Source organism: Tupaia chinensis, unplaced genomic scaffold (assembly GCF_000334495.1).
Source record: "Tupaia chinensis unplaced genomic scaffold, TupChi_1.0 Scaffold000381_1, whole genome shotgun sequence".
Taxonomy (NCBI): domain Eukaryota; kingdom Metazoa; phylum Chordata; class Mammalia; order Scandentia; family Tupaiidae; genus Tupaia; species Tupaia belangeri.
In genome coordinates, this window is record NW_006159883.1 from 568,398 (window position 1) to 592,820 (window position 24,423).

At 38.8% G+C, this 24,423-nt stretch overlaps 1 protein-coding gene across 1 annotated transcript in view; it reads left to right on the forward strand.

Annotated features, from left to right (window-relative positions):
- The window catches only part of LRP2 (LDL receptor related protein 2), a 241,297-nt gene that overhangs the window by 94,250 nt on the left and 122,624 nt on the right, over positions 1 to 24,423 (forward strand). The window contains exons 17-26 of the mRNA XM_014589797.1: positions 1,302 to 1,494; positions 4,983 to 5,108; positions 6,506 to 6,636; positions 11,214 to 11,351; positions 11,913 to 12,194; positions 13,581 to 13,823; positions 15,030 to 15,146; positions 15,252 to 15,368; positions 21,216 to 21,593; positions 22,749 to 22,997. Coding sequence (XP_014445283.1) covers positions 1,302 to 1,494; positions 4,983 to 5,108; positions 6,506 to 6,636; positions 11,214 to 11,351; positions 11,913 to 12,194; positions 13,581 to 13,823; positions 15,030 to 15,146; positions 15,252 to 15,368; positions 21,216 to 21,593; positions 22,749 to 22,997 — 1,974 coding nt within the window. The remainder of the gene's footprint in view (positions 1 to 1,301; positions 1,495 to 4,982; positions 5,109 to 6,505; positions 6,637 to 11,213; positions 11,352 to 11,912; positions 12,195 to 13,580; positions 13,824 to 15,029; positions 15,147 to 15,251; positions 15,369 to 21,215; positions 21,594 to 22,748; positions 22,998 to 24,423) is intronic.

Sequence of the window (24,423 nt, forward strand, 5' to 3'; positions counted from 1 at the left end):
GGACTTGAACCACACAACTAGCCATGTGCTTTAACCTTCACACCACCTGTTGGCCCCTGATATAAGCTATTATTAGTAGTACTTTTATTAGCAATGAAATGCTTCCAAAATATGAGGGTGGGATCTTCAAAAAATTTGTGAAAATGCACATTATGAAAAGAACTATGCATATATTTCAAAGTTATTTTTCACCAAAATAAGCTTCTTCTTCTTCTTTTTTTTTTTTTTTTCTATTTTAGATTTTTGCCATAGGGCACAGGCACTCACCAGAGAGAGACAGAGAGAGAGGGAAAGTGGGAAATCACCTCCCAGAGTGGATGCCTACTCTGCAATCCCCTGTTCTACACTCTCCTCTTGGGATTTTGGGCACACAAACAGACGTGTCTGGAGTGTTTTTTAAGTTACCAGGTCTGGGACTTGAACCATGGAGCTGGCCATGTGGGATTTAATACCTTAACCACCAGGTTACTTGCTGGTCCTAAACTCATCATTTTAATTCCACTTTTCTATGAATTTTTTGCAGTACTCTAGTGTCTAATATGTTGACTAGCTCATACAGGATTTTCTTTTTACAATTAGCTGAATAAATAAATGGAAAAAAATAGAATTTATTTTTTTCCTACTACAAAGAAAGGGGTGTGATTATTTTTTCTTTTCTTTTCTTTTCTTTTCTTTCTTTCTTTCTTTCTTTCTTTCTTTCTTTCTTTCTTTCTTTCTTTCTTTCTTTCTTTCTTTTGTTCTTTCTTTTTTCTGAAACAGAAAGGAAAAAGGCATAAACATTTCACAGAGAAGAAAGTGGTCTTTTTTCTCCTGTACCAGTTCTGTTTTCCTTTTGGTATCTTTGCTGGTCTTTTCCAGACTTGGCAATTTTGTGGCTGTGAAAGACAGTTGATGAGAGGGCTGGGCAGTCATACCTCAGGGTTAGCCTTTGGTCGTACCTGGCGGTGTCAGCTTATCAGAGCCGTCTGGGGGTGGTGGTAGATGAACTCAGGTATCTCTTCTTCAGATGTTCCGCAATGAGAATTTTTTTTAGAAGATTGAACAAGGGAGTAAATCCAGGCCATACCACTCCTGGCTCTATTTATCAGTATCATATCTATTCTTTGAGATCCAGACTTTGGGGAATGGTTTAGATTGTAGGTTTATCTCATGTTGTTGCTCAGTAGTTTACAGTTACTTTTTAAAGAAAAATTCCACATGTTACTGAAATATGCTCTAAAATCTGACTGAAATTTCAATATGAAAATGTAATTTTTATAAACTATACCTGGTTTAAACCATGTCTATATTTTAACTTTTAGGAAGAGAAATTCTCACAGCAAACAGAGTGGAAAATGTTGAAAGTTTGACTTTTGACTGGATTTCTAAGAATCTGTATTGGACAGACCCTACTCACAAGAGTATCAGTGTCATGAGGCTTGCTGATAAATCGAGACGCGCAATACTCAACAATTTGAATAGCCCAAGAGCAATTGTGGTTCACCCTATTGCTGGGTATGTGTATTCATGTTTTCTGAAGGGCTTGAAACTATGTTTTTTATGTCCTCTTTAAAAAAAAAATTTTATTTAACTTTATTTATTCATGTATTTATTTCAATTTGACCAGAGAGGGATAGAGTGAGAGAAAGAGAAAGCAAGCAAGCCACTAGGTCTGGGACTCGAACTGCAGTCGGTCATGTGGGAATCCAGCACCCTTAACCAGCAAGCCACCCACCGGCTCCTATTTTATGTACCCTTATTTTGTTTTAAAGAATTATTTATTTGGTTTTATTTATTTATTTATTTTTCCAATTTGCCATAGGGCACGCACACTCACCAGAGAGAAAAAAGGAGAGAGAGAGAGAGAGAGAGAGAGAGAGAGAGAGAGGAAGTGAGAATGCAAGCCACTAGATCTGTAACTCAAACCATGGTTGACCGTGTGGGAGTCCAGTGCCTTAACCACCACACCACCTGCTGGCCCTCATGTACTCTTATTTTTAAATTTGCCATAGGACATATGCACTTGCCAGAGAGAAACAAAGAGAGGGTGAGGGAAAAAGCACCTCCCAGTGGGACGTGGTCACCCTACAATTCCCTCTGCATTTCTCCATCCGGTTGGGATTTGGGGCATGCACCCACCTGCTCCAGGCAGCTTTCCAAGCCTCTGGGACTGGGATTCCAACTGCGTGGTTGACTCCCTTAACCACTAAGTCACAAGGCTGGCCCCAAAGTGTGTATCTTTTACATTTACTGAAAAGTGATGCCAAAGAGATTTGGCAAGTCCAAGGAAACATGAGATTGAACTGTATAACTTGAAATCACCATAAATTTTATGCCTTTAGTATAGCTTAAGTGACCACTTTATCGCCTTCAAAAAACTTTCTTCTAAGTTTCAGCTTCAGCAAACTGTAGTTTTATTCATAGCTGCAGAAGACCAAATGATATGATATAGATTCAGTAGGGAAGGAATGAATATGGAGAGAAATTATCATGGAAGACTCAAATTGTTTTCCTGCTTTAATGTATTGATAGAAAGTTTAGATCTTGCTTAATCATTCAGTTGTTTGCAGAGTAAAAAGTTTTCAGACCATGAAATTTAATGTTTTACCATTCTAGAATTGGTGATGCTGGATAAGAAAAAACAGAACAATTTGTAATATTTCTTTTTGGTTCTTATATATCTTATTTAAATATGTCAAATAGTTGGCATGTTTGTTCAGAGCAAGGCTGAGCTTTGCAGTTGTCTTTGAATGGAATAGGAAGCAACATGGCTGGTCATTCAGTAAATTCACTGAGTGATTCATTCACTCAGGGTGAATGAGAAATTGAAAAGGGAACTTCAGAAAGTTAGTGCGTGAATTGAATTTAAGTATGAGTTCATTTTGGGGCAAGAAAAATTTGTAATCCTTGCCTAGTTTCTTCATAATAAACATTGTCCATTAGCTTTTTGAAGACTCTTGTTTTAGAGAGAACAACTCTAAGGCTCAATGAGATAAAGCCACTTGCTGAAAGACCCTAAACTATTATGTGACAGTATTCAAATGCCAGACCTGCTCTACTGCAGAGTTTATGTGCTTAATAATGTCTGTTTGCTGTGTCTAGTGTATATTTATTATTATTATTATTTAGGTTTTTGCTCTAGGGGATGGGTGCTTGCTAGAGAGAGACAGAGAGTAACAGAGAGAAAGTGAGAACTTAGCCCTCAGGGAGGATGTCCATGTGCAATCTTTTCTCCTCCATTCTTCTCTCAGGGTTTCAGACACACACACACACACACACACACACACACACACACACGTGTCCAGCATGATTTTCAAGCTGCTGGGTCTGGGACTTGAACCACAGAGTCAGCTATGTGGGATTCAGCACTTTCACCACCATGCCACCTGTTGGCCTCTTCTAGTGTATATTTAAATATAGATATATAGATATATGTTTAAAGTTTTAGTTAATTGCTTTTTCTCCATGAGGGAGACAGAGAGACAGAGAGATAGAGATAGGCAGCCCCAGTAGGGTCCTCACACTATTGTACGCTCCCTGGTCTTAAGTGGTCTGGATCATGGGCATGTGCACCTGCTATGCTCAGGGAGGACAGCAAGCCCAGTACCTTTCCTACATGAGTCCAGTTGCATTACTGTCAGACCACTTCCTGTTCCTTATATTTTAATTTTTACATTGTAAATTAATATGAAAAACATTTTATAAAATTGATGATATTATTACGAAATGTTATATTGCCCCATGAAAAATTAAACAATTGATTTTCTTTTTAAAAATTAAAAAAAATTATTATTATATATATTTTTAGAGGGATTTTGCTGTAAGGTGTGTGTGCTCACTAGAGACACAGAGATACAGAAAGAGAGAAAGTGAGAAGCCACCCCCCAGCGGAGATGGCCATGATGCAATCCATTCTCCTCCATTCTGCTCTCAGGATTTGGGGCACACATGTACACATGCCCAGAATGAGTTTTGAGCCGCAGGGTCTGGGACCCGAACCACAGCTGACCATGTAGGAGTCTAGCACCTTAAGCACTATGCCACCTACTGGACCCAACAATTGATTTTTTTAAAAGAGATTTTTGCCATAGGGAGTGTGCACTTGCCAGAAAGAGAGAGAGAGAGATGAGAGACAGAAAGTGAGAAATCACCTTCCTGCCCAGGGGAAATGGCCACAACACAATCCTGTCTCCTCCATTCTCCTCTTAGAATTTTAGGCATGCATGCACATGCAAGTGTAAGTTTCAAGCTGCCAGATCTGGGACATGAACCATGGTTGACCATGTGTGAGTCTTGCAATTTAACCATTATGCTATCTACTGGTCCCAACAATTGATTTTCTAATGAATTGGTCTTAACAGCTTTTCAAAACCAAATGCCAAAGACTTCGGTTAAGTTCCTTTCTTAATGACTGCTTCATGCAAATGATATTTCAGGATAAAGGATTTTTCTTTCCTTAGACTTAGCTTTTTGCCACTACTTAGAATAGAAAGGATACCTTGGGTAAGATTGTTGAAGAATTATCTTAATGTGGATGTTTTCTTCATCCAAGATGAAATTGTCTTCTGTAAACTAATCAATTCCTTGTAAAGTAATGAGTAGAGTGATGTAAAGGATCCTGGATATTTAATCCAGAGTGAGAGAATACTGTCTTCTCATCTGTGATTTATAATTTTAACAATATTTAATATGCAATGTGAATGTGTCTTTAATTAATAAATTGGGTGACAGTAGTTTTTTGTCCTAAAGTCTAGGACAGAAGATCTCTGCTCTGGATGTCCATTTTTATGCCATTTGTATTTGCGATTTTGGTGACATATCGATAACTGAACTTTTGATCGAGAATTCGATCAGTTGTACGCTGTATCTGCTAAACCCAGTGGCCATTGACATATGTAGGAAATGAAATTAATTGCTACAAGTCCCTAGGGAATATCCATTTTTGCTAATTCTCTAAGTCATGTGGCTTGTCTCAATGTTTGATTTATTACTTTATTTTCTAGGTATATATTCTTCACTGACTGGTTCCGTCCTGCTAAAATTATGAGAGCATGGAGTGATGGGTCTCACCTATTGCCTATCGTGAACACTACTCTTGGATGGCCCAATGGATTGGCCATTGATTGGAGGTCAGTAGGAATCACCATGAATTACTGAGTTTCTACTTTCTGGGCAACACATCAGGCCTAAGTGGGTAATATGATAGAGTAAGGGCAATTACTGCTTGCCCTCAGAAATTTTTAAATCACTAATCAGCAATAGGAGAGCAATGTTGAATGATACAAGAACACAAAGAACGCAAACCTAGTTGATCAGCTGCTGCTGGGATGAATGAAGCTAATGTATTTGTGCATAAATCGCTAGAATGGTAGGACTTAGTGGAAGGTCAAGATGGAGAAAGTAAGTCTCAAACTGCATTAGAAGTTCGATAGGGATTCCATGAAATGCAGATCTAGTGTAATTTCTTACAGGGGGCATCTTGAGGATAGAAACTCTTTGAGGTTAATCAACAAACATGCATTTGCTTATATGTACTTTGGGAGACTCTTTAAAGTATAAGATTCAGTTCTCAAGAAACTGATAATCTATCTAGAAATATAGGAAATGAATTAGAGTAAATAAGTTTATAGATATGAAATGTCAATGTAGTTTATGGAAGAGCAAAAGGGAGAAAAAATGCATATAACTTTTTAAATGTAGATTCCTACCAGTAGTTTTCTTTCTTTCTTTTTTTAAGAATTATTTTATTTAACTTTATTTATTTATTTACTTTAATTTGACCAGAGAGGGACAGAGTGAAAGAGAGAGAGAGAGGGAAAGCGAGAAAGCAAGCCACCAGATCCAGGACTCAAACCGTGGTTAGCCATGTGGGAATCCAGCGCCCCTAGACGCCACATCACCTGCTGCCCCCAACTACCAGTAGTTTTCTTAACTTGTTGATTTCACAATGAGAAAAATTCAATTCCTAAATTAAAGGTAGCAAAAATTTAAGTTTCCTAAGTTAATTGAAAGCCTCTTTATGAAAATAGCCGCATGTCTTTGAATGGCAGAAAGCTGTTAAATTTGTAATGAATATATTTAAAAAAAATTTTTTTGGAGAGGTTTTTGCTATAGGGCACGTGCGCTTGCCAGAAAGACCAAGAGAGACAGAGAGACAGAGAGCAAGAAATCACCCCCCAGGGGGGATGGTGACATATCAATAACTGAACTTTTGATTGAGAATTAGATCACTTGTATGCTCTATCTGCTAAACCCGACGGATCCCTTCTCCATTCTCCTCTCGGGATCTTGGGCATGCACACACATGTGCCCGGCATGAGTTTAAGCCACTGGGTCTGAGATTCGAACTGTGGTCCATTACAGAGGAGTCCAGTGGCATAGTCATTATGCCATCTGCTGGTCTCATATTTAAATTTTAAAGACTTTGTTTTATAAACTTGTCAATTAAGCATACTGTCTCTGAATACCCTCAGTGAAGAGTGCTCTGCTAGGTTCTGAATAACAGATAACTATTTTCCTATTTTAGTGCTTTACGATTGTACTGGGTCGATGCCTTTTTTAATAAAATTGAGCACAGCACCTTCGATGGTGTAGACAGAAGAAAACTCGATCATATACAGCAGATGACACATCCCTTTGGACTCACTGTCTTTGGAGGTACGTTTTGAAGTAATAAAAGTATGTATTGTTTTGTATTTTGCAAGCTGTAACAATAATTTAACCTCATCTGCCAATTTTCACAATGCCAGAAAAGCTGGTCACCTTAAAACAGAAAAAACTTAAATGGTGCTATTATATAGAGAGGAATCATTTGGTTTGTTGATGGACTATTTCACTTTTAGAGTGTATTTTTTGTTTTGGAGACATGTAGGTAACATTGTCAAATTACATGGGTATAAAATTTTGTGGATTATTGATACATGTATTGTACAATTCAACATCTCAAGTACGTCGTTATATAGCAGCACACAAGGAAATAGTAAATTACTGTTTTCATCATTTTCAAGAATAAACCAGCATCAGTTGTGTGTAGTAACTATTGTGGACTTAGCTTTTAAAAGCCCCAATGCATGTCTCCATCCGAAGACCCGGTAAGGAGTGGATGTGGCCGCCACCGCGCCTGCCCCGCCTGGGAAGCCATCACAGCTCATCTGTGCCCTCGGCTGCATGAGGACAGCAAGGCTTTTTCTTCAGAGTCTATTTTTTCAGCAACAAAGACCCAAGTCTTCCTGCTGCTGCCAGGAAGAATCGGGAGAGTGCTGCATGCGAGATGAGCCCAAACACTGCCCGCCTCACTTCCCCAAAGCTCTGCCTTGCCGCCAGCACCACCACCATCCCGTGGGCACCGGCAAGGCCGGGGCCAGGCGGACGCTGTCCGAGAGAAGACAGAGACAGCCCTCGGCTGGCTTGTGCCCCCAGGTTCTGCCCTCTGCCTCCACCGCGAGGTGCTGACCTGCGTCAGGCAGCTACCACGGTGGCCGGGCACACCCTTGGCCTCCTGGGAACATGAGCCACTTGACCAGTCAGCTCGGCCAACATCGTTCCTTTCCCTTTTGGGACTGAGGCTGCAGCATTGGAACAAAACACAGCATTATATCACTTTTTCTTTGTTTTTGTTTCGTTTGTCCATTTAAACATCTATTTAGAACTGTGCTTTGTCAAAAATCTTCCCTTTTCTTTTTATCCCCCAGTTAACTGAGGTTTTTACTGATTTATAGAGCAGTTCAAACCCTAAGTGCTTGAGTGCTTAGAAATCCCCTCTGGTGCTTGGTTGAACAAGGGAATCACAAGAAAACGAAAATGCAAAAACTGAACTGTGAGGGTCGTTCTGTGCCTTCTAGCATCTTGTACAGCAAATCCTGACTCATGTCTTTTTACCCCCAAAATATCTGTCTTCAGTAGCGATTGAATCTGCCACTGTCAAAATAAGTTACTTGCATTTATTCCAAATAATCTTGGTTACTCTCAACTGTTTATGCAAATTGTTTAAGGTTTCTTCTTATGCCCAAGTTTGAAAAATGATTTCCCAGTAGACAAGAGACGGCTACCCACCCTAAAATTATGGTATTTATTTACATAAGAAAGATCTTATGGGAATTCTTTGCTTGAGTCTGTTCTAACACCCATGGCAGCTGCGAGCGCTAGCGGGAGGTGGAGATTGCTTGCGCAGGTACAAAGGACTTCAGCAGCGAGGAGCAAAGATCAGAGACTGCTAAACCCTCACATCTGGGTGAGGAAATCGTCTGCAAGGTTTTGCCCTTGGTTTACTTTTTTTTCCCCTCCATTTTTATTTATTATTTTAAAAATATTTTTGAAATTTACATTCATTTGCTGTACATCATTACAGCATACAAAATGAGATTTTCCATCCAGAGTACACTGTATATTGTCTCAATCAAGCACATCAGCGTACATGTTATTGTCAACAAGTAATTTTTCATTTCTTGTTTCCTGTATGTTTTGCTTTTTTCCCCCCCATCCTTGATTCCCTATCTCTTTACTGAGGAGGGGCCTGGTGGCTACCGGAACCCCCCTCATTCTAAAGTGCCGTGTGAAAGGGACATGATGTATATGCAGCGTTTGTTTGGAGATTTTTTCTTTTTCTTTTGTTTTTCTTTTGCAGTTATTCAATTTGTATGCATGGGATTTTTACATCTCTGTCATAGGTAGATCCATGGATGGGCATTACTACTGTGTCTTGTAAGGGGTCGATTTTGTTGTGCAACACTCAGAATGCTGTTTTTAGCTTTGCTTTTCCAGTTGTGTTTTTTCAGTCATTTCTTTAAGGGAAACAAAGTGATTTAATTGGAGCAAACAAAAAAGAAAAAGAAAAAAACCAAAAACCAAAAACCAAAACTATTGTGACATTTCATTATTCTCTGGTGTTTATAAGAATCACCAAAATCCTTCTGGAAAAACAAAGAAGCAATGATATATATACTGTGTTCATCAACTGTACACTCACTGTATGACTGAACCTTTGTGGTCTAAATGTTGGGTAAATGAATTATCTTTGTTTTATAGATGTGTTAGAATATGGCATATGAAGAATAACAAGACTTGATTATTTATTTCACCAACCTTTCAAAATAATTTCTAGGCACTCAGAGCAGGGAATTCTCAGAAACTGCACCCACGGCGATCACAGGCGTGCATTTAGCTTTCCTCCCCCCAGCTCTTTTGGGTGCAGGTGTACCATTGTGAATCGAGTTGCTTGTTTCGGGTTGAAAACAGGTCTCTGAGTGGTTGTGTAACTTGTGTCCTGTACAGAGTACTAGGCTAAGAGAGTGAGGTGAGACTTAAAATCTACCCTAGTTGTGTTGGCAAAGCATCATTAGTCCTGTTAGAGGGGAGATGTTTTATATAGGGGGGCTACCAAAGGCCCTATGCACACACTACTTGTGTCTCTGGTCGAAACTTCCTACTTTGAATAATTAGCATAGTGTTTTTAAAAACTAGATGCTGACTAGAAATCACAGCCTTTCTTATACACAGAGTGTGAAATGAATAGTTAGTAAATGTATTTGTATTCTCTCCTACTGTGTTTATTTGTGGAATAGTATATGGTATCTGGTATTTGAAAATAGTTTTAAAATGTGCTTGTAAGATTTTTTTTTAGCTCTTTTTTTGGGGGGGAGGGGGAGAGAGGTTTTTGCTATAGGGTGCATGTACTTGCCAGAAAGACAGAGACAGAGAAACAAAAAGTGAGAAATCACCCCCCCAGGAGGAATGGCCACACCACGATCCTGTCTCCTCCACTCTCCTCTCAGGATCTTGGGCATGTAAGCACATGTGCCCGATGTGAGTCTAAGCCACCAGGTCCAGGACTCAAACCGCGGTTGACTACATGGTAGTCCAGTGACATAGTCATTACACCAACTGCTGGTCCCACCCTTGTGAGATTTTTGATGATATGAGCCAATTATAAATACTCAGTCTTGCTTCCCCCCATGCATGTGCTCCCTTTTCCTTAGTGATGTCAGATACACCCTATTTGCTGTCACACAAAAAGATTTTAAGAATGTTACATTTTCTTTGCTTCTTGCTGGAATGTTTTGGGCGTGAATAAAAATGCAGCTTTAGTATCTTTTGAATTCATCAGTAAGAAAAAAATCTGAATGCATACCCATGAAAGCAACGTAACACTCCCCAAATTATTATAATTAGTTTTTTGTAACACTGCCTTTCATTGTGAATTCCTAATGGAAAATTCTTTTATTGGGCAATACCATAAAAATTACCTTTTAACCAAAAGACTAGCTCTACCCAGATTTCAGTCTATGTAGATCCCTTCCTGGGTTGGACTAAGATTGCCAGTCAGTAGAGATAAGATTTAGTCAGTTCAGTGACTGTTTAGTCATTGATTAGGTCACAGATAAGGAAAAACTGGTCTAATGATAACATTGTGAAATTTTAAGCATTTTCTGGTTAATTGGGATTTCTAGTTAATCTATTGTTAAAGAAAAAAACCCACCTTGATTTCTTTCTTTCAAAATCTGTTGAAATGTGTATGTATACACCTCTGCTTGAGTGGCTACAGTAAAAATGATTAAATTTTTGTTGTTCAGAATCTTAAATTGCCAATCTTCCACCATTCCAAGCATCGTGGAACGTTAACATTAGTTGTAGATGTTTATGTACTGCTGTTGATATTTTTATTGATTCCCAAATGTATACTGAGAATTCCTTTTTGAATTAGATCTGTACTTTTCAACTTTTCCTATAAAAGTTGAGCATAAAAATATTAAGTATTCTCATTAAGACATAGGATATGGAATGTTGGACTTGGAAGCAATTTTTCGGATGATTCACAATTTCCTTCACACAGTTCAGTATTTACCTACAAGCATTCAGTGGTCGGTTAGTGCTTTGATGAGATAGGAATTCAGTTTTTTGAGGCCTTATGAAATGCCCTCCAAAAGAATTCTGCAGAAGAATCCTGAGACTTTTTATAATCCTTTTTACCTATGGAAGTCTATGCGTAATTGCTATTAAATGCCATCATAAAACTATACACAGGCTTGCCTGGACCTGAACTCTGGGATTCTTAAAGTATAGGCTTCCAAAGAGCATTTCAAGAGAGTAAGAGTCACGGGAAATGGTTACAAAGACACATTACAGATACTGATGGGAGAAGATTTTCACATTTGCAAGAAGTGTAAGGCTGTTGCATTTTTCCCAAGTGATAAAGTAAGGTGTGAGCAAAAATACTAATCGCATGTGTTTCTTCTTAGAACATGTCTATTTTACGGACTGGCGACTGGGTGCTATTGTTCAAGTCAGGAAAAGAGATGGCGGTGATATGACAGTTATCCGAAGAGGCATCCGTAACGTAATGCATGTGAAATCATATGACAGCAGCATACAGACCGGTGAGTGAGAATGCCAAGCTCTGCTGTGGTTTTAAAGGGAGGAATACAGTCCTCCTCCCTCAGCCTCCCCAGTAGGTGGGGTTGCAGGCATTCAGCGCTGCACCTGGCTTTTTAGCGTAGGTCTGGAAATGAACCTGGGCGTCTCCAGCATCAGCCCGTGTGTGCTACTGCTACTAGTCCACCAAGTATTTTTATGTGGATGATTGATATGGTGGCTCCTTTTCTCTTGAAGTACTTATTTACTACTTGTTAATAATTTTATATTCCTGTCACCAACATAATTTAATAGTGTAAGACTTTAAATCTCTGTTCAACTCTGTGAACCCTAAAAATTGCACTCAGAAAAACACATTCTAGCACTTTTTAAAACATCTTTAAATGGAATGTTATATTTGGCAAGTTGATGTTCAAGTGGAAGCTACTTTTTAGTCTGAAAATTGTTCTGAGTCCCCAAAATGTTCTTTCCTCTTTGATTTTCTTCACAAATCAAACCTGTGGTCACCCTAGTAGGGATGTGTGGGAGCAGGCATAACTTACTAGCTCAGGGCTTTGCTTTTGCAGGTAGTAACTACTGCAATCGACCCGTCCATCCTAATGGCGATTGTAGTCACTTCTGCTTCCCAGTGCCAAATTTCCAGCGGGTCTGTGGGTGCCCCTATGGCATGAGGCTGTCTTCCAACCAGTTGACATGTGAGGGAGACCCAGCCCGTGAACCACCCACGGAACAGTGTGGCTCCTTTTCTTTCCCCTGCAACAACGGTAGATGTGTGCCCAGTCACTACCGATGCGATGGCTTCGATGACTGTCATGATAACAGCGACGAGCATCTCTGTGGGACATCTAGTAAGTAGCTATGCATGGGGGGATGGGCGAGAAGGGGGGATGAATGGAGCAGAGAGAGGTGGACTTTATAAACAAACAATAAAAGTTTGGGTTACTTACATGGAAAAATATATCTTTTAGTATTTCAGATTCTTAACATGTACTCTAATGGCTTTTAGGAAACTAAGCAGTAAATTTCATTCTTATCATAGATAATGTTACAAATAGTTTCTAGGATTGATTTAGACTATCTTAAAACATTTTATTTTTGACATTTACTATTTAGATCAATGCAGAATCTCTACATCTTGGCAAGTTCCTTAAAAAGTCAAATAAAAATAAACTGGACATAGTCTTTAGTATCTGAGAGAATAGTTTCACAGAATAGATTATTGTAATCATAGTCTTTGAATTTCTTATGTACTATGTTCATACCCACCTCCCTTTTGGAGTGAAGTGAATTAGGGCAGTTTTGCTATAGGGCATGTGTGCTTGCTTGAGAGAGAGAGAGAGAGAGAGAGAGAGAGAGAAATCACTCCTTAGGGAGGATTACCACACTGTAATCACTTCTCTTCCATTCACCTCTTGGAATTTTGGGTACACATGCACGTGCACCTAATGTGTTTTTCAAACTGCCGGGTCTGGGACTCAGACTGTGCAGTTGGCCATGTGGGACCCAACCACCTTACACTCCACATCATCTGCTTGGCCAGTATTTTATTATTTTTTTAATAGTAATCTAGTCTCTAAAGTGGAGGCCTAAGAAATATAATAGAGGGAGGCAGAATTATTCCATTATAATTTTTTTTTAAATATAGAGAATATTTGACATCCCAATCTGTATTAAGGTGCAGTTAATGGTATGATAACCTGTCTTCTTGGAGAGAAAGAAGAGTGATGGATTTGAAAAACAGAAGTCTTGACTTGTACACTTTTCAGAATCTCTAAAATTTTCATTTCCAGCATATTATCTTCTTGTTCTAAGTATTACCTGAATGTTTTATCCATTTGACTGTTTCATATGACAGTTTCAAGGTTTCTATAGACTGTGTTTGAAGTTGTTGTTTGAAGAAGTATAGCTTAAAGGTTAAACAAGGCACACTGTTAGAGCTTGAATCTTGGACATATTCCTAAGTCTCACGCTTACCTATAAAATGCAGATGATTATATGTACTTTATAATATTTTTGTGAGGATCAAAAGATAAAGAAAGATAGTTCTTATAAAAGTGCCTGATATATGTTAAAAAGTGAATAAGTATGATGATGGTGGTATCACTTGATGCATGTTTCTCCTTATTTCGGATAACACCCCCACTGAAATAAGAGAACGAGACCTCTACAATGCAAGAACTCATTTACAAGTTGCAAAAACAAATCTCTTTATGACCAGTTTGTTGCTGTTGTAGATACTTCCTGTTCATCTTCGTCCTTCACCTGTGCCCATGGAGGACAGTGTATCCCTGCAAGATGGCGCTGTGACAACCACTTCGATTGCATGGATGAGAGTGACGAACAGAACTGCCCTACCCGTGCACCTGCTTCTTGCGCTGAATCCTACTTTACCTGTGATAATAATGTGTGCATCTCAAGAGACTGGGTCTGTGACACGGACAATGATTGTGGGGATGGATCTGATGAAAAGAACTGCAGTAAGTTTTGAAATGGTTTCTCTTGGTTAGTTGCCATAGTCAACGGAACAGTCAATAGGCTTTGCACTTTTTCCTCTAAAGCTCAGTTCTCATGATGGCAACTTTTGCATCTTAGGAGACCTTTTCCATCTATCAATCTCTGTATCCCTAAACTGTAAGAACAAAGGCACATGAGAAGCTTGGGGCCGCCACAGATACAGAGTTCTATGGAAGCAAAACACTGATGGTCTCTGATGCCACACATCCAGATAGAAACAGGAAAAACAAAACCCCCTCAACTAACCATTCAGATACTTAAATAGTTTGTTTTCTTTTCTTCTTTAAATCATATATACTTAGCCAGACATTTGGCTATTAGTTTTTCTTTACGTTTGAGACAAGCAGAAAGATAACAGAATAAAGGAGCACAGAAAGTTTAAATTTCCTTTAGTCTCACCCAGTTGATTTTTATCTGGTCAGTTCTGATTTCTTTCTTTAGGGTGTTGTTTATTTTCATGTCTTTAATAATAGTTTAAGGCAGAGCAAAGTTTCTTGTACTTAGTTCCAGACTTGGTTGCTGAGGAGGGAAGTCTCTTTTTTTCTGGAATGGATGAGTTTTAAGATGCCTTTTGTTTTCCCAATTTATATGTAATATAACTTCATGTTGATATTGGGCCAGCCAGCACACTGAATTCCAAAATTCCAAAGGTTTTTTTTTTTTTTTTTTTTGAGAGAGATTTTTTAATATAAGGCATGTGCACTCACCAAAGAGACACAGAGAGATAGAGAGACAGAAAGCAAGAAATCACCTTCTGGAGGGATGGCCACTTCAGAATCCTTTCTATTCCATTCGCATCTTGGGATTCTGGGCATGCACACATATGCACTCAGCATCAGTTTTAAGCAGCCGGGTCTTGGACTCAAACCGTGGTTGACTACAGGGAAGTCCAGCAATGTAACTACTATGCCATCTGCTGGTCTCTCAAAGCTATATCTTAACAGCAAGGCAGGCCCCTGATTTATAGAATTACCCTATTTAGACTTTGTATTAAATCCAGTCATCATGATGCATCTGCACACTGTTGCTATAGGATCAGGTGGGGAAGAATTTTCAATCCATGTAACAACTGAGATGACTTACATAGTTATTTAGCATTTTCCAGTATGACTCTGATACACTTTGGTCAAGAAATAAACTTACTTGGTTTTGTTTTTGGATGACATTAGAATCAGGGACCTGCCGACCTAGTCAGTTTCAGTGCTCTGATCATCGATGCATTGACCCATTGTATGTGTGTGATGGGGACAAGGACTGTGCAGATGGATCTGACGAGGCTGGCTGTGGTAAGTAGTTTGCCTTATTTTTATTCCTGATATTTAGAAACATCTCGGCGTTTAGTCATTTTCTCTCTGAGTTAATTTTTGGTGACTTTTTTCTTTAATTTTTAGTGTATAATTGCACTGCTTCTCAATTTAAGTGTGCCAATGGGGAAGGCTGCATTAACAACATGTATCGTTGTGATGGTGTTTTTGACTGCAATGACAACTCTGACGAGGCAGGCTGTCGTAAGTACCATACACTTAGCATGTTTCTGACGAAGGGGTCGTTTCATTTTTACTGGGACAGTTTGAGTATTCCATATCTGAAATGCTTGGATTCGGAAGTGTTTTTGGATTTCAGACGTTTTTTTGATTTTGGAGTATTTATATAGACATAATGAGGTATCTTAGGGATGGGGCACTAAGTATAAATACAAAATTCATTCATGTTACATATAAGCCTTATGCATTTATCCTGGAGCTAATTTTATGTCATATTATAAATGATTTTTGTACATGAATCAAAATTTGTATATACTGAACCATCAGAGGTCAGGTGTGGAATTTTCCAATTGTAGCATCATGCTGGTAACTCAAAAGGTTTCAGATTTTGGATTTCAGATTTTCAGACTGGGGTATTCAAACTGTATTGATGTTACTGCAAATTTTCTCTCACCCACACAAACCAGGAGGAAGAAAGTAGTCTGAACTATATTCTCAAAGGAATGTAGTATTGAGCATACAGTAGAATTGACTAGGTGTTACCAAATTATGATTATAATTAGTAAATCAAGTGGTTATATAAATGGACACTTTACAGTGTCTCTTAGGTAGGTTAATTATTTCTTAGATATTTTTGTTTTCAATTTTTTGATGGATTTTTGCTGTAGGGCACGTGCACTTGTTGAAAAGACAGATGGAATCAGAGAGACAAAAAGCAAGAAATCACTCCCCTGGGGGGATGACCTTGGCACAATCCTTCTCCTCCATTCTCCTCTTGGGATCTTTGGCACACATGCAAACGCACCCCACTTGAATTTAAGCTGCTGGGTCCAGAACTAGAACTGTGGTTAACTACATGTGAGTCCAGTGATATAACCATAATGCCATCTGCTGGTCCCCTTGTTTTCAGGGTTTTTTTTTTTGGAGAGGTTTTTTGCTATAGGGCGTGTGCTCTCACCAGAAAGACAGACAGAGACAGGGAGACAGAAATGGAGAACTCACCCCCCAGGGGGGATGGCCACGCCACAATCCCTTCTCCATTGTCCTCTCAGGATCTTGGGCACGCACGCAGATGTGCCCAGTGTGAGTTTAAGCCATTGGGTCCAGGACTCGAACTGTGGTTGACTACATGGGATTCTAGCAACATAGCCATTACGCCAAGTGCTGGTCTCCCTTGTTTTCAATTTCAAGTCAAATTAATGGGTTTCAACTTTTTTTTTTTTTTTGAGACTTTCACTGTAGGGCGCGTGCGCTTGCCAGACAGAGAGAGACATAGAGACAGAAAGCGAGAAATCACCCCCCAGGAGGGATGGTCACGCCGCAATCCCCTCTCCTCCATTCTCCTCTCGGGATCTTGGGCACGCACGCACACGCGCCCGGCGTGAGTTTTTTTAAGCCACCGGGTCCGGGACACGAACTGCGGTCGACTACGTGGGAATCCAGTGACATAGCCATATGCTAACTGCTGGTTCCCAATGGGTTTCAACTTTTGAGGCTTTATTATATGTAAAGATATTTATATGTAAAGAAATGATTATGTCTTTTTAATCTTTCTTTCTGCTAATATGGTGTTTTATGTTTATGGTTTTGCGTATGTTGAACCACCTTTGCATATGTGGAATAAAACCTATCTGGTTGTGATGAATAATCTTTTTTATAAGTTGTTGTATACAATTCACAAGTATCTTGTTGAGAACTTTTGCATATATATTCATCAGAGATATTGGTCTGTAGTTTTCCTTTTTTGTCATGTCTTTGTTTTGGGAATGAGGATGATGGAGGCTTCATAAATGAATTTGAGAGGATTCTTTCCTTTTGGATCTTTAGAAATAATGTGAGTAGAATGGGGTTAACTCTTCTTTAAAAGTTTTATAGAATTTAGAAATGAAGCCATCAGGACCCGGGTTTTTCTTTCTTGGGAGATTATTTCTTACTCATTTAATCTCATGGCTTGTTATGGGTCTATTCAGGCCTTTTGTGTCCTCCTGATTCAATCTTGGTAGATTATATGCATCCAGAAATTTGTCCATCTCCTTCATGTTCTCTTGTTTGTTGGCATGTAGTTAGTCATAGAATTCTTTAATGATGTTTTGTATTTCTCTTGTGTCTGTTGTAATATTGCCTGGTTCATTACATATTTGATTTATCTGGCTTCTTTATCTCTTTTTCTTAAAATCAGTCTAGCTAATGAATGATGCGTCAGTCTTGTTAATCTTTTCAAAGAACCAGCTCTTGCTTCCATTTATTTTTTTTATAATTACTTTCTTTTCTATTTCATTTATTTCTGCTCAAGTATTTATTATTTCTTTTGACCTGGCTTTTTTTTTTCTTTTTGGTTGTTGCTTTTCCAATTCCCTGAGGCATGATGTTAGGTTGTCTATTTGCCACCTTTCCATCTCTTTCTTATGTGCACTAATTGCTATGAATTTCCCTTAATGACTGTTTTTGAGGTGTCCCATAGATTCTGAAGCTTGTGTACTCATTATCATTTGTTTCCATAAATCTTTTGATTTCAGACTTAATATCTTCGATAGTTGAGAAGTCATTCAGGAATAGATTATTAAGTTTTTCATGTATTTGTGTATTTTTTGAGGATATTTTTCCTGAAATTAATGTCCAGTTTAATTCCATCATGGTCAGAAAAGATACTGGATATAGTTTCTATGACTTTGAATCCATAAAGGTTTGATTTGTGCCCTATCATATGGTCAATCTTTGAAAAAGTTCCATGACAGGGTGATAAAAATGTATGTTTCATGGTCTTAGGGTGTAAAGTTCTATAGATATCTGTCAAGTCCATTTGATTTATAGTATTGTTTAGGTCCTGTATCTGCTTATTTATTTATTTATTTATTTTTGCCTAGAAGATCTGTCTAAAGGAGATAATGCGGTGTTTAGATCCCCAACAATTATGGTGTTGCAACCTCTCTTCTCCTTTTAGCTCTAGCAGTCTTTCCTTCACGTATTTAGGTGCTCCTCAGTTGGGTGCATAGATATTTATAAATGTTATATCTTCTTGATGAATTAGCCCTTTGACTACTATATAATGCTCTTTGTCATGTCTTACAGTTTTTGTCTTAAAGCCTATTTTGTCTAAAATCAGTATGATGACTCCAGCCCTTTTCTGATTTCTGTTTGCATGGAATACTTTTTTCCAGTCCTTCATTTTAAGTCTATGTATGTCTTTATCTATAATGTGTGTTCCTTGTAGGCAACAGATAGAGGGTTTCCATTTTTTAACCCATTCAGACAGTCTGTGTCTCTTGATTGGCGAATTTAATACATTAACATTCAATATTATTATTGATATTTCTGGACCTGTTCCTATCATTAAGTGAGTCATTTTCTTGGTTGTTTTATGTTCTATTATATCTGTCTGTCTGACTTTAGTTTTCTTGGTACAGCACTTTCTTCAGAATTTCTTGAAGAGCTGGTCTGGAGCTGATAAATTCTTTCAGGTTTTGTTTATCTGAGAATGTTTTTATCTTTTTTTCCCATATGAAGGCATAGTAAACTTGGTTGAAATTGTTTTTCCTTTAACACTTTGAGTATATTTTCCCATTCTTTCCTTGTCTACATTGTTTCTGATGAGAGGTCCGATGTTAACCTGATGAGATAACCTTTGTAAGTAATTTGACATTTCTCTCTTGCTAATTTTAGTATTTCTTCTTTGTCTGTGGTTTTGGCCAATCTGGCTATAAGGTGTCTGTGAGGAGATCTTCTTGGGCTGATTCCATTTGGGTTCCTTTGTATTTCTTGGGTTTGGACCTTTGCATGCCTCCCTAGGTTTGGAAAGTTTTGTTCCAGTATTTCATGCAATAGATTATCTATGTCCTTATTATCTTCTTTACCCTCTGGGATACCAGTTATCTGGATGTTTCGACGTTTAATGGTATCTAATATTTCTCTTATATTGTCCTCATTTTTCTTGGTTATTTTCTCTTTTTTTTTGATGATTTTTTTCTAGATCAGAGGTTTTGTCTTCTACATTTGAAATTTGATTTTCTGCATGATCTAATCTGTTTTTAATACTTTCCAGAGAGTTTTAAATTTCCTATATCAGTTTCATCAATTCTTTGATTCTTTTTTATGGTATCTAGTTCTTCTTTCAAATTGTGAAAGGTCTTTCTCATCTCCTGGAGCTCGTTGTCTCTTTTTTCTTGCATTTCATTTATTTTGGTCACTATAAATATTCTGAATTGTTTATCTGACATTTCCAAAAGTTCCACTGTGTTGTCTGTAGATGATGAGAAATTAAAGTTTTTCCTTGAGGAAGAGACATTTTTCTCTGTTGTTCATATTTCTTGTGCTTCTGCGATGGTTTCTAGTCATCTGTTGGTTTCTTCCTGAGTTCGTCCAGTTAATTCTGAGCATTCAGAGGTAGGCAGGAGTAGTTAATTGGTGATCTTTCTGTTGCTCTACCTCAGTGATGCTCACCAGCAACCTGGACTGTTGTCACTAGACTTGGCTGATTCAATGTCCTCCCAGTCTTTAGAGAACAGGTGTGCCTGGGATTGAGCTGCTAAAATTTAGTTGAGGAATACAGAAGGAATCTGAAAATACTGTGGTTTCAGAACTCAGAGGCAATGAGCCACAGTCTCTCTGTACCTCAGTCTCCCTGGTGCTTTTGAGAGTTCAAAGGCAAGTGGGGGAGGGATGAGCCACAGGGATCTGCAGTACAAACCTTAGGCCAAGGAAGCTTGCAGTATGGCAAGGCCATCATTGGAACGGGTATCACAGAGGCATGCGTTGGTGGGGGGAAAGGCCTTCTCAAGTCCCACATAATGCACCTGAGAGTTTAAAGGTAAGTGGGGGAGTGGATGAGCCATGGGACACCCAGAAAATTTTAATCATCCATTTTGATGGTCTGAGGTTAAACTGCCAGTTGCCCTGATTTGCTTCTGCTTTGTGAGGTCTCCTGGGAGAGGGAGTTTGTGTTTACCTCTGTGAAATCGGAAAGCAATTTTTGTCTGTCTCTTTAGGATTACTTGATGGACTGTGAAAAGTTTGCAAAGAATTAGGAATTTACTGTCACCTTTAATTTATTTAATGTGTGCTGGATTTATTCGATATAGTTCATTTGAGGGAACTTAAGAAATTATTTAACTTTGTTAATAATTCTTCTTCTTCAATTTGACCAGAGAGAGACAGATTGAGAGAGAGAGGGAAATTGATAGTGAGAACGCAAGCCAATGGGTCTGGGACTAGAACCGTGGTTGGCCATGTGGGAATCCAGTGTCTGAACCATTATGCCACTTGCTGGCCCATTTGAGGGAAAATTTTAATATTCAAACATATTAAGCTCATGAAGTTCAAAGCAATTATAGCTGTTTTAGATCTGTTGAAATGCTCCAGTGATTTTTTTTTTCTTTCTTTTTTACTTTAGTTTTGCTGTAGGGCATGTGTACTCACCAGAGACAGAAAGAAAGAGAGAGAGAGAGAGAGAGAGAATGAGAAATCACCCCCTAGAGAGTATGGCCACATGCAATCTCTTCTCCATTCTCTTCTTGGGATTATTGGATTATGGGCATGCACGCACATGTGTCTGGCATGTTTTTCAAGCTGTCAGTTTAAGACTCAAACCATGCAGTCAGCCATGTAGGATCCAGCTCCCTTAAATGCCACAATACATGGTTGGCTTTGGTGATTCTTTAATTGAGAGATAAGACAGATTTTATGATTGAATCTGTAATTAAATAAACATTACAAAAGCAGGAAGCAGAATGCACTTTAGGTACTTTATCTTTTATTTGTGGGTTGTACATCCTGTACTATACTAATCAGTGTGGGAGAATAAGGTTCTATATTATTTTGGCCTTTAATATTAATTTTGTCATAGTCAAGCTGGATTTCCTCATACTTTTCTTCTAGCAACCAGGCCTCCCGGTATGTGCCACTTGGATGAATTTCAGTGCCAAGGAGATGGTACCTGCATCCCGGATACCTGGGAGTGTGATGGGCATCCAGACTGCATCCAGGGATCGGATGAGCACCATGGCTGTGTCCCCAAGACCTGCCCATCTTCTCATTTCTCCTGTGACAACGGACACTGCATCTACAAAGAGTGGCTCTGTGATGGGGACAATGACTGCGGTGACATGAGCGATGAGAAGGACTGCCCTACTCAGCCCTTTTACTGTCCCAGTTGGCAGTGGCAGTGCCCTGGCCTTAGCATCTGTGTGAATCTGAGTTCAGTGTGTGATGGCGTCTCTGACTGCCCCAATGGGACCGATGAGTCCCCACTTTGCAGTAAGTTTCCTGACCACAGTTTATTAGCCATAGATTTATTCTGAGACATAGCCTGGTATATATCACTATTCTCATAGTGACTGTGCAGTTTGTAGAAAGGGTTTCAGTTCCCCTGTGAGTTCAAATCTGTGTAGGGGGACCCCTAATTGATTTCTAATAAATCATCACTGGATAAGAGTTCTCATTAAATCCTTTGCACTTGGTTATGTGTTTTTACTTCTTTTCATGTAATTGTTTAGAAAAATGAAGTTAGATGAGGCCATTAGATTGTCAAGTTAAATTTGATTCTGTTGGTAATGTGCTCATGAATTTTTCTGACTATAATATTTTCTAATTTCAATCAGAACTTACCACAAAACAAGTGAAGTCCTGAAATTTGTGTTTGTTGTGATTAAAATGTGATTAAGATTGGCATGTTATCCTAATTACTGTCCTCTCTTTCTTCTTTAATCAATGCTCACTCTCAGATGAATCCCAGCCAGGTATGATTGTGAAGTATTACAGATTCTTTTGTATGCATTATGTTCATGCTGAAAATATCCTAGTTATTTTGCCTCTCTGGTACCTATTCTGTATTATGACTCTTAGCAATAGGTTAGTGTACATATGGCAATAGAGAGTATTTTTCCCCCCCAGGTATGTAAACTATCTTTGAGTGGCTTCAGGCATTACCATTTTTGACCCGAGTAAGGAACGATGGTTTGTTAGTGGATCTGTGTCCTTCACTGTTCCAATTACCTTTCTCCTTCCATTTATTCACTTTAATAAATCTTACTGTCTTTTCTCTTAAAAGTTTCAGTCTTCCATTTCTGTATAGGTAGAAAAAAATTTCAGAGGAAGTAAGAAGTAATTTAGGTTTCTTCGTATGCTTTATCAGTGACAGTTTTGTTTCTTGATATCAGTATTTCTCCAAGGTTATTTCATTGCAATGGAAGGAGTTATATAAGATGGTTGTACTGAATAAGGTGGTCCAACTCTAATGGATGTATCCTTAACAGAGCACACGCTGCACAACCTATGGAATTCACCCAAGCAAATGCTGCTCTTAGCTCTTACATGAGCATCACACTGAAGGCGCAAACATTATATCAGAGTGAACCAAGGAAGCAAGGATTCCTGACATTTTTCTTTTGTGATTCTCGTTTTATATTCTAGACCAGGACAGCTGCTCAGATGCTAATGGTGGCTGTACACACGAATGTATTCAAGGGCCCTTTGGGGCTCAGTGCCTATGTCCCGAGGGATACCGACTTGCCAATGATTCTAAAACTTGCGAAGACATAGATGAATGTGCTGTTCTAAGCTTTTGTAGCCAGCACTGTTACAATACCAGAGGTTCTTTCCGGTGCTGGTGTGATAAAGACTACAGGTTAGAAGGTGACGGAAGGACTTGCAAAGTTACAGGTAATTACTGAACTTAAAGGTGAATTATATACAAGTAGAGATTAATCTTTTTTGTTATTTACAGTAATACAAAATGCCCTTAGATTATTTAGAAATGATTTCTATATTCTATTTTACTATATGAAAGCGATGATTATACTATTTATTAGGAGATTGCTTTGACTACTTTGAAAGTGACCCAAAAAAGGAAGCTAAAACAAAATAGAAAGTTTCTTTAGAAGTAGGAGTTGAGATGATAGGCAGTCCAGGGTAGAGCTGATCTGTTATGCTCTTCAAGTGTGCTTTCTTCAGGAACCAATGTGATTGTACCAGGCTTTGCCTTCTTTTTGAAAGTAAAGAAGGGAATGAGAAAGTGAGTGACAAGCAGTTTCCTTTTAAGGATGTGACCTGGAGTTTGATACACCATTTCCACTAATGTTTGGTTGGTCAAAATGTGGTCATGTGGTCACTGCAAGCCACTGTGGAGGCAGAGACATGTCTCTGGCTGATCCGCCGTGTGCCAAACTACACTTGCTGTGCTTTATGACTAAAATGGCCTAATGGAGTGTGGCCACTCTGCCACTGCTGAGTGTCTCTGGGAAAACAGAAATCGTTGACACAATTCCTGCTATCAAGAAGCCTATGAACTAGTTGGGACCAGCAGTTAGCGTAATGGCTATGTCGCTGGACTCCCATGTAGTCGACCGCAGTTCGAGTCCTGGACCCGGTGGCTTAAACTCATGCCAGGCGCGTGTGCATGTGTGCCCAAGATCCCGAGAGGAGAATGGAGGAGAAGGGATTGCAGCATGGCCATCCCCCCCGGGGGATGATTTCTCGCTTTCTGTCTCTCTGTCTCTGTCTTTCTGGCGAGTGGATGTGCCCTGTAGCAAGAACCTCTCAAAAAGGCCAGCAGGTAGAGTTGTAGTTAAGGTGCTGAACTCCCCCACATGGTCGACAGATTCGACCCAGTTCGAATCTGGGATCCAGAGGCTTGAAAATCACAGCAAGTTTGTGCACATGCATGCCCAAAATCCTGAGAGAAGAGTGGAGGAGAAGTGGATGATTTCCCACTTTCTCTCTCCTCGCTGGAGGGTATACCCGCTCTACAGCAAAAAAAAAAAAAAAAAAAAAAAAAAAAAGAAGCACCCTATGAACTAGTAAGAAAAATATGCAAAGTAGGAAAAATACATAAATACAGTGAAAGGAAGAATGTAACTATAGTTCATTCTAGGCTAGTGTTTAGACATACATTGAAGTGTAATTCAAGAAAGAAAGATATTTCAGAAAGAGTGGGTTTCAAATGCTCATGAAAATCAGTTATATGTTAAGGTTAAAAATAAATGATTGCAAGTATTCTTACAGAGCCTTCCTCCTATTAGTATAGTTATGAGATTTATCTTTATTTTGTTACTGAAAGCATTGCATTTAGTGTTTAAGAGATACTTTA